The 9,844-nt window shown below is 38.6% G+C and overlaps 1 protein-coding gene across 1 annotated transcript; it reads right to left on the bottom strand.

Moving 5' to 3' along the window:
* Positions 1–1,613: 1,613 nt before the first annotated feature.
* Positions 1,614–8,563, bottom strand: LOC148717270 (carbonic anhydrase 1-like). The gene is made up of 8 exons (XM_088743254.1): positions 8,519–8,563; positions 6,918–7,010; positions 6,343–6,372; positions 5,678–5,988; positions 5,300–5,392; positions 4,591–4,654; positions 4,123–4,280; positions 1,614–3,546 (listed from the first exon to the last, which is right to left on the bottom strand). The coding sequence occupies exons 2-8, from the start codon at positions 6,982–6,984 to the stop codon at positions 3,334–3,336; spliced, it is 936 nt and encodes a 311-aa protein (XP_088599380.1). The 5' UTR covers positions 6,985–7,010; positions 8,519–8,563; the 3' UTR covers positions 1,614–3,333.
* Positions 8,564–9,844: the final 1,281 nt, after the last annotated feature.

Here is a 9,844-nt window from a genome sequence, read left to right as displayed (position 1 = left end):
CTTATTAACCAAGCGCGAGGGCCGTACTGGTTGAATATCGGCCCGAGGTCTTGACAGTACGGACCGAGCGCGGCGAGGTCCGTACAAAAAAGACCGAGGGCCGATATTCTTCCGGTACGGTCCCGAGCAAGCTTGGTTAATAAGAGATTTATTATACGACTGAAGTTCAAAGGGACACAAGTGCGGTATTATTCGGGACCGTGCCCGGTCCAATACTGAGCGAATATTGACCGGCAATACAGCATTTTGATTCGTTGATTTTAGTTAATGGCCCTCTGACTGCCCGAGTCGTGTAATAATATGGAGGAGTAACTAATCATAAGGTCTCACTCAAGAAGAACTCATTCCAGATCGAACCATGTACAAATTGTTCCTTAGCAAACAGTTTTGTGCATACAATTAACATAGTTGAACTCGTTCAACTCTGAATTCTAAGTTTGAAATCAACCTTTGCGCACCAGAAACTATGAAACAGAGACAAGTGATATCTAACTGTTATCTAAAATAGAATATTAGCAAATGATTGGGTTATTACAAGTTACCTTTCAACATGAAGTTCAATGTGCAACAGAATCACTCTCCGGTGTTCAACGGACTTGCCCTTCTATTTGATTGTTTTCACATCCACCCAGGTTTTGAATTTGTCCAAGCTGAGGAACACGTGCTGCATAGGTACCAAGGACGAGTTTGGACGTCAGAGTGTTGTCGGTGGTTGATTGTGTTTTCACCCAAGAACAAAGTTTGGTTTTACCATCAGTCGCAATTTTCTACCTCGTGCAAATGTACACGTGTGGTGAAGTAGTTGAATATTCATATTGAGCTGATCTGCGATTTATGAATATTAAAACATTTTGCCTTACTAAAGTCCAGTACCTTTCTCGGTTAAAAGGATGGAAAGAGAGAACAATCCGCGGATGAACTCGACCAAGCAAAGGATATAAAACATGAGGCATCTCAGTCCTATATACGTAATAAATATCTTCGAGATTTTCTTCTGTTTCCAAGAGTGTTGGCAGAAGTATTAAGCCCTGAAGAGATAAATCAAGTATGGGAAGAAGGCACAAGGAATTATGGCTGAAAAATTGTGAAGGGATAATCACAATGACTTCCTTGTATTACTCGGGTCTACCACATGGCCCAATAACAAAATGATCGATTGAATGTTTCATTCTACGGACGACCTTTGCTTCAGTTCTCTTCCTCCCCCACCCCACCTTGATATTTTCACTCCCTCGCGATTAATGAAAGAACGATTTAAAGTGAGGAAAGGGGCGTAGACTCCATCAAAGAGGGGGATCTTGTCAAATATCTAAATAATTTTCTCTTTCCTTGTATTTAATTTTTTTTGTTCAATTAAATTGTGTTAGGTTATTAGTCAGTTTTTCAATTGACGCACAAAGAGGAAATTCGCGAATGGAGTCATGTGACTGCTAGGGATAGTAACTTCATGGAGAGGAACGTTAAAGTTCAGCAAAGAATGAAACCAGGAAACAACCGCAAAGACTTCAGAAGTACTACTTGTTCGTAGCTCTGTGGTAATATATGTGGAAACACATGTTAACATAACCTTTCCTTGTACTAGCCCTTTGTTTCGAGAAAAATCATAGACTTCATACGACAGGAAATCATTTATTCAAAATAAACAAAAGCAAACCTTCTAAATTTCAGCCGATCAGGAGCACGTCAACATCACGCGAGTGCCAAAGCCGTGTTTAGTACACTTTGTCTTCTCATTTGAGATGTGGACACAGTTTCTCTAACCAATCACAGATTAGACAATTCCGCATGACTTATGACACCCAGTTAATATATTGCTCTAATTGCTTAGATTTCACCTAGAACCTTAAGAGTTGTAGAGGAAATTGCTTGAAATTTTGTAGACAAAAATACTTGCTAATAAGTTTATCTTGCCCAATTATTTCGACAATTTTTTCAACTTAATTTACAATTAAAATAACTTAATGTCTAATGTTTGATAAATAATCCTATTCGACATAAGAACTCCTCTGTATTTTGAGCTTTAAGTAAACAAACTGACTTAGGCCAAAGTATACTAATTGAATACATACATCATATAAAAATGCGAATAACTGTTTTAGACATGATCTATACTTTTTTCTGGTGCTCGTACATAGAGTTATAATAATCGCTTAGAATAGTAATAGTCTTTCAATGTTTCCTGACGGTCGACTGAATCGTAACTTCAAGTTCATAGTAAACATATGCGTAAAAAAGTTACTGCCATTTCATGTTCATTGGTTGGCAAACCTTAAAAATCTATTTAAAAGGAGTTTTATGAAAAAGTAGCGAGAATTACAAACCAACTCATCATAATCATTTAAAATTCTTTAAGGAAACATAGTTACGAGCAGTCTGTCTTTATTAGACCACCTCCCGGTTGGCTCAATTGATTAGAGCGCTGGACTGATGTGGGGGTGGTCGAGGTCGATGGTTCGAGCCCCGGCCGGACCAACACTCAAGGTCTTAAACTGACTGAGGAGAATGCGCTATCTTTCTATAATATGAAATGGATAGACATTCTAGTCTTCTCGGATAAGGAGGAATAAACCGTAGGTCCTGTCTCTTGCATCTATTAATTAGTTAATTTGGCTAGGCAGGGGATGTTAAAGAACCCACTCACGAGATTACTGTGATGTGGTCTGGCCTGTTTACTGGGAATTGTGGAGAGGGGGCATCTTCAAATAAGTTTCTTTCGATTGTTTGTAAACTGCTGATGCAGTCCGGCCAAAGTCCCCCGAAAAGTGTTGTGATGCGCATTTGATCATATACACATGTTAATTTGCGCAATATAAATATTAAATTGTTATTGTTATTATTAGTCCCTCACAAAGAAGCACAATGAAAAGTTAGCCTAAAAAATTAAACTAATTTCCGCTGAGCGCTTTTTCATTGGCTCAATGGGCTAAGCTAAGAAAGATAAACTGGTCATGATCTAGCAGTTAAGAATTGCTTCTAATGACTTGCTTTACTTAAGGAGGCGAACAAAAAGGTCTTACTAAATATTCATTTGCACGTAGAATAGTAAAAGAATGAACAAAGATATCGAGTAAAGTTTTAATATTACGAAAATAAACCTTTAAAACCATCCTATAAGGACTAAAGCTTAAAATAAACTCAAGTTGTTCTTTGATTAAAATATCTATAAACTAACCTATGCAAACATTTGCAACGTTTTCTCCTATAATTCCGGTCATATTAAAGAGAATGTTTCTCGTCCCTTTTTAAAGTTGCAACTCCTTGGAGTTAAAGAAAACAATTAACTAAACAGCAAGTCTTAGTCAATTGGCGTCAGGTGTATGCGAAGGAGCCATCTTAATTAAGGAATAGAGCTCCGATTAACATCATCAGCAACAGGCTTGTGGTGATCTTAACACCAGCTGCTGAATCAGCAACTGTCGGAGTTTCTGTGGCAGGTGAAACATCGAAGCTCGCATACACAGTACGTGTGTTAAGAGCCTGGGTCGGGCGGTAGTTCAACCCAATGTAGTCAGTGTCGTTCATCATCAAACCGCGTATGGCAGCAACCTGTAATAATATGAGAAGAATTTTTTTAACGTACTGCTGCCAAAATCTGCTAAATGTAGACGATAGTAACAACAGCGACAGCACATTTGCTGCTGAGATGCACTAGTTTGGGGTCAGTAGCTGTGTGCCATTAGGCAATCTCAATTAAGTGTGCAAAGTAATACAGGATTCCTACAGCAGTCTGATTGACTTTAAACACATTTCGCCCTGCCTTTACCAAACAGATTAAACCTTTCCTGATACCAAACTTAACCTGTGTAAAACCAAAACCAGATTCAAAGTCACTGACGTCTTGATCATCTACGTTTTCGCATCCTTTAACTCCTTCAGGAATTTTCTTCGTTTCCTCATTGGCTCCTTGTGTCACGTGCGTTACTTCCCAATGAAAATATTGTGTTACCTTCGATTTTGGCTTACGGCAACCAAGGAAAAAGGCGTCAGATCACGTTCTCGAACACAAAATTGTGCTTAAACGCGAACACTCCTCCTAACTGATCCACAAGACGAAAACATATCGAAGAATCACTAGTTCCTTTCGTTATCATAGAAGCCGCACTTTACAATCGTAAGGCTCACCTGAGATGCGGATATCTTTACGGAATCGTGGAAGACTGTCCATGTGACAGACTCGAAACATCCCGGCGTTGTTAGGGAGCCTTGGTACCTGTAGAACTTGCTCGTGTTGGATGGGAAAAGTGGAGAGAGAGGAAAAGGTGCAATACGTGCAGTTGTGTCTGTAAAATAATAATTAAAAAAGATGAGAATTGAAAAAAAACTAGTTGGGTATGATAAAACAAGAGACCCTGCCGCCTTCTTCGAGAAATCGTTGGGCTTAAGGTTAGGGGTAAGAACGGAAGAGATTTCAAGAGTTGAGGTATAGAGGAGAACCTATCCCCTTCCACGGAAGTCGCCTCAAACTCCACGAAATTAGATATCTTTCTGAAGTTTTGATCGACTCTCTCTATGTGATCTTTGTTTCCAAAAGTAACAGACATGTGAAAAAGAAACCTAATCATGAGTGAGTAACAGAAGAGATAGACTTACTTCCGTTGACAACTTTTGAGGTATAATTGAGGAATTTGTCGTAAGCGGAATTTGGACTTCCCACCTGAAAGGGAACGATATCATAGGAGGTTACATCGTAAAAAAATCGGATATTGTCAGAATTGGTCGATTTATTCCTATAGGATAATTGTTAGGCTAACTCTAGAATTCATTTTCACTCTATTAGCTGTTGGAAAACTAATTTTATGTCTCCATATCTAAATTGTTTACGAAGTGCACGCAATTGGTTCAGAGACATTAATTATGAAATCACGATTTCCTGAGTTATTGGTATTTTCACTTTGTTGATCTATCTTTTGGGCAACTGTTCCTTTTAGAAATTTATGCTGAATCTGTTCGAGATAAAATGCAGAGCAATTACGGGAAATTGAAGAACATTTTTAGACTTGACGTGAATCTAATGGGCACATATATCCATTAAAGGCGAAAGTACATAGAATTTTGCGCTTGATACGAGAGAATTAATATCCAGATTTAAGACCACGCGCACGCACAAAGGTTTAAGCCTCTCGGCCTTACTTTTGTTACAACCTCTAAACTCAGAACGTCTACATAATTTGGTGCGCGACTGCAATATTACTTCACACTTCTCTACATCTTTGCCGATTCTGCACTGTTGTGACACTGAAGCTTTGCGCTTTATCTTTAGATCCTAAACTTCAAAGCACATGACGTAGCACTCAAATACCTCGATGAAGACACCAAGGACAGCCAAACCGTCAGGCTGTGCGGCGGCGTAGGTCAAGTTTGGGTATTTGACATTATAGCTGACAAAATGGATCTGAGAGAAAGAAATGATCAAGATTGTTAGGTGTAATGTTGGTGATGGTGCCCGTGACTTTCCCTTCGTTGGCATGTAATTATGATTGATCATAACTTTCCCCTCAATCAACGTCAAGATGAAAAGTTCGTCTAAATGCTATGGCTGATTAATAGAATTCGGCTTCTTGAATGCAGGATCTATATGAAAGCCTTGAATGTGAGAGTTATCGAACAGTTTCTAACGTTAAGTCTTTCATTCAGAAATGACACATGAGATTTTGCGAGAAATTTTCTCTGTACGCACCTCTGCGGCAAACTTTTCGCCATTCAGAGTGTGCTCTGAACCTTGTCCATTTTCGGGTCCCCAGTGAAGGTGAAATTGAGCGGTGGTGTAGTTTCCTACGAGACCTCCACCACTGACGAAGAACTTTTTATCTGGTAGGTTCACTTGCAGAGCAGAGCCAGTGTTCTCTTGAGTGAACTTAGTCGAGAGTGTACTTCCGTAGTTTTGCCAGTTCCAGTCTGAGAACGACTTGTAGGTTACATTAGTGAAGGAAATGTCTATGGGAGATTGGCTTTTACCAGAGGCGCAGTTACCAGTCCATCTCAACGGGCCTAAAATGGCAGAAAAAGTTTAAACATTTGACACAAGAAAAGTGTAATAAATACGACTTATGGGAGTGGCTTAATAAGTAATAAGAGGCCCTTTTCTTTGTCAAAAAGGGACTAATGTCAAAGTACTAGTTATGGATAACCAGTCATGTCTCCAAATAACAGTGGGGCGATGGGTTGAAATTCCCTTCATTGGTCGTGGAATACTCTCTACACCGCGTATCAAAAGCCCTGATGAGATAATTAAGGGGTACGAGAACTATAGGTAGGTGGGGGGGGGGAGCTTCTACCTGACCCAAAAGTGGTACCATCGAAGTCGATTTTTAAACACCAAGAAAGGCGCTAGCAGCGACTTACCATCGGCACAATTACTGCAGTAGCTCCAACCTGAAAAGGGGAAATAACATTTTTAGCATATAGAAATGTCACATGAAGAACTGATAAGGTTATCTTTTTTTTTTTTCTAAATTCTGTGTGTTGAGAATTGGACTCGTTTCGAATTATGAAATAAAAGAAAAATTAAAGTCCTTAAAGGAAAAGATTAAATCCTTCCAGGAAGTAACTTCGAATGCCTTTGTTCGACTTTCATAACAAACCCAAGGAACCAAAATTCTTATTTACGCTGTGGGGGAGGGGAAGGGGCGGGGGAGTAGTGTTTCATTTCACTTGGGAGGGAACACTCCTATTCAAAGCACACACAGTTCTAAAGAATGCCTGAGGAAATCAGACTGTCTGGTAGGTTACTCACTAGTATCTCTCATGATCTATCTCGATAAACTTAGCCACAACAAATATAATGCTGCTAAGAAAACGAAGCACCTATACAAAGGCAACAGTAGTATAGTGTCATTTACCATATTCAAACGTTTGCAGAAGGCATTACATGGTATTTCGAACCTTTCGTTTTATATTAAGAGAAATGAAATACTTACTGTCGGTTCCTAAGCCGATAGAAATTCCAGTCAGACCAATGAATGCTAACACCAGAAATTTGGCCATGGTTTGTTAATTTTGCTCTTTTTTTCCTGTGCAAAGAAACGACAGAAGAGTTATATCTTTAATTTTGTACTTAATTCCTTTTCTAAGGTATGTTTCTTTTACAACTTAAAATATTGTTTTTAAATGTAAAAAAAGGAGCCGTCTGGGATTATAACATGATTCTTTATGCAATTTAGGCTCATCGATATTTGAGCGACTCTGTCATTCCTAGGATTAGATGCCGTTATGAATAAAACCTCAAAGGCAACTTAATTCTTTCCAACTTTAATTATTCCGACGGTTGTCAAAGTACCAACTGGTGCTAACCTGTTACACATGGATGAATATCAACAAAAGTTATTCCGGGCTGTTGAAACCGCCATTTCGAAGATTTGAAAATTGCAGTGGTTTATTTCTATCTCATTTGTTGACTTCAAACAGATAATCTACCAAGTGCTTCACCTTCTGCCGATGTAGTACAGCAGGTTCTTTTAGAAACAGATAGCTCTGTTATGAAGTGATATACGCACTTTCCTTCAAGAAATGCGTCACCACTTTGGATAAGGAACTAAGCTCTTGGGAAAACTATACAAGTCTTCCAGCATAATTTAATCAGTTAGCAGTGTACACTTCAAATACTTTTAAAGCCTTTTTTATTCGGTATAATAACACTAATCTTAGTTTCCACTCGTCAATCTTGAAAATTCACCAAGCGAAGCAAAAAAAAAAATATTACGGTCGACACCACTTCGCACTTCTCGTTAGAAAATATAATATATATAGGCTTAATTATTATTCTTTTTGTGTCTGTTTTTGTGCATGGATCAACAGCTCAAATCGTTAAGTACAGTTTTCAGAGTGTTAGTCTGAGCAGCGAAGTTTTTTGATGCATTTTGAGGCGTTGGTCTCCCGCCATCGTGTCATCAAAAGCACGCGAAACTAGCAGCGACGCTGGCTACCCGCTTACCTCTGCTTAAGAAGAAAGCCAATCGGCAAAAGAAATATTGACGATTTCACTACACAATATCGTCCAATTTGTCAGGGAATTATTACGATTTAACAAATCACTTTCGAAATTTAAAGACACGTCTAATTGCTCATGTCGATAAACAGAAGCAAACAAAACTCTTTCATTTGACTGTATAACGGAAAAGTTAGCCGAATACTGCTGTACAAAGATTTTTTCCAGAAGCGAAGTTAAGTTAGCAGTGACAAGCTGTAATTTTAATATTCCAAGAATAGTTATCGCACTTTTCATGAATTCCGACTCAGGCTGTGGCGAAATTCAAACTTTAGACCACTTAGGATTGATTTAAGCGGAACGAAGGGAAAACGATACGTCTTACCAGCCGATATCTTCGCAACCGCACTGGTTACTCGATACTACAAGTTATCTAAGGCGTATGGAGTTAATTTCTAATTGCTGTTTGCTTATGTAGTTAATTTTATGCTTACTGTTTGCTCAGAGAGGGCCAATCAATAAGGGTGTTCTGCTATCAAGCTTGGTAAAGTCAACATTTAGGACCGAAAAAATCAGGACTGAAGAAAAGCTTACCTTGACAGTGCCAAACCTCTTCTGCTCAACGAATGAAAGAAAGATTGGTGGGGCGGCCGATTATATATCTTGGCAGAAGACTCTTGAGCAATCGCAACAATCTGATTGGCTGCCCAATTAATCACGCATTGTTCTAGAGAATGATCTACCTATTTTGGTATGCAATATTGTGTAATTAACACGATTCTAATATGCGTTGTTAGCCAAAAAAAAGGAATAATATTTTCAATTCGATAGACAAATGTTTTGCGCTCAGACACATTTGTGTGTTGTAGGAGAGTGTGACCTCTGGCTAAATTCGACACTCGACAACTACTGCCAGTGAAAAAATGTTTATATGGCCTCGTTTATTTCACCTTCTTTTTTTTCTCAAAGTAAGTTCAATTTCTTCAAAAGCTTGGAGAAACTTTGGGTTACAGACAATATTGTTAAAATGTGCCTAGTTAGAACGATAAAAAGAGGGCAATTAAGGCGATAAACGTGTTATTTTGCCATTTGAAGAGGCTGCATTTACACTCTTTAAGTCATAAAGCACTATTTTAGAATTCTTTGTATATTTGTTAAATTTGATTGCTTTAAGGCTATATCGGATATTGATCTGCGGTTAGGTGCCACTGTTTTCTCATCAGTTACCCCAGCAAGTGAAACTCTGAAATACATCTTGATAATTCAGTAAAATTCAATGTAAATTTCAAGTTACCAAAACATTTCTTTGCTGACACATTATCTAAAGTCAAACCTGTCGTTTTAAGGTCGAATCTCACCAGCGTTTCAGTACATACGTTGCGTTTATAAATGACCCACTTGAGTCGATGAACCCTATTAGGTAAATATCTTGAAAGTGGTTTGTCATGCCGATCAGCTCATGAATTAAATGCGTCCTCTTTCCTAAACTGGTTAAGATTTCACAGTGTTGGAAAAAGCTTACGTGAGTAGCGAGGTCAAAAGTCAAGGTTGCAAAAATACACCCGGAGCTCAGCTAAGGTATCTAGAGGGGAGCATAGCTGATTGATCATCTTGTATGAGAAATACTTGCTGACCAGTGGGCGTATATCAAAGATGATTTCCGCAGTCATCAAAACACTTAGCGGCGTCAAGTGGTACTTCACGAAATCGTAGGCTGTCTGTGTGGTTGCCATTATGTGGCTCTGGTCTCAAACACTATATTTTTTATAAACGTTTCAACTTCTCTGATATTGTCCGCGTTGGTGTTAAATTCATCCAAGACGGCAATAAAGTATTTGATCTTTTAGTTTGTTTTTTCATTTGTTTGTTCCTTCATACACCTCCACAACGTTTTTGTTGATCATTACCGGTTTGTTTGAG

This window comes from Stylophora pistillata, chromosome 13 (genome assembly GCF_964205215.1).
Source record: "Stylophora pistillata chromosome 13, jaStyPist1.2, whole genome shotgun sequence".
NCBI lineage: Eukaryota > Metazoa > Cnidaria > Anthozoa > Scleractinia > Pocilloporidae > Stylophora > Stylophora pistillata.
The sequence above is the reverse complement of the archived record's forward strand: the minus strand, read 5'-3'. Positions and strand labels throughout refer to the sequence as shown.

Coding starts and splice junctions, on each gene's coding strand:
- LOC148717270 (XM_088743254.1), bottom strand. CDS start 6,984: ATGGCCAAATTTCTGGTGTTAGCATTCATTGGTCTGACTGGAATTTCT. Junction 5,393..5,677: donor GCGAAAAGTTTGCCGCAGAG/GTGCGTACAGAG, acceptor TCTTTCTCTCAG/ATCCATTTTGTCAGCTATAA. Junction 3,547..4,122: donor TAAAGATATCCGCATCTCAG/GTGAGCCTTACG, acceptor ATATTATTACAG/GTTGCTGCCATACGCGGTTT.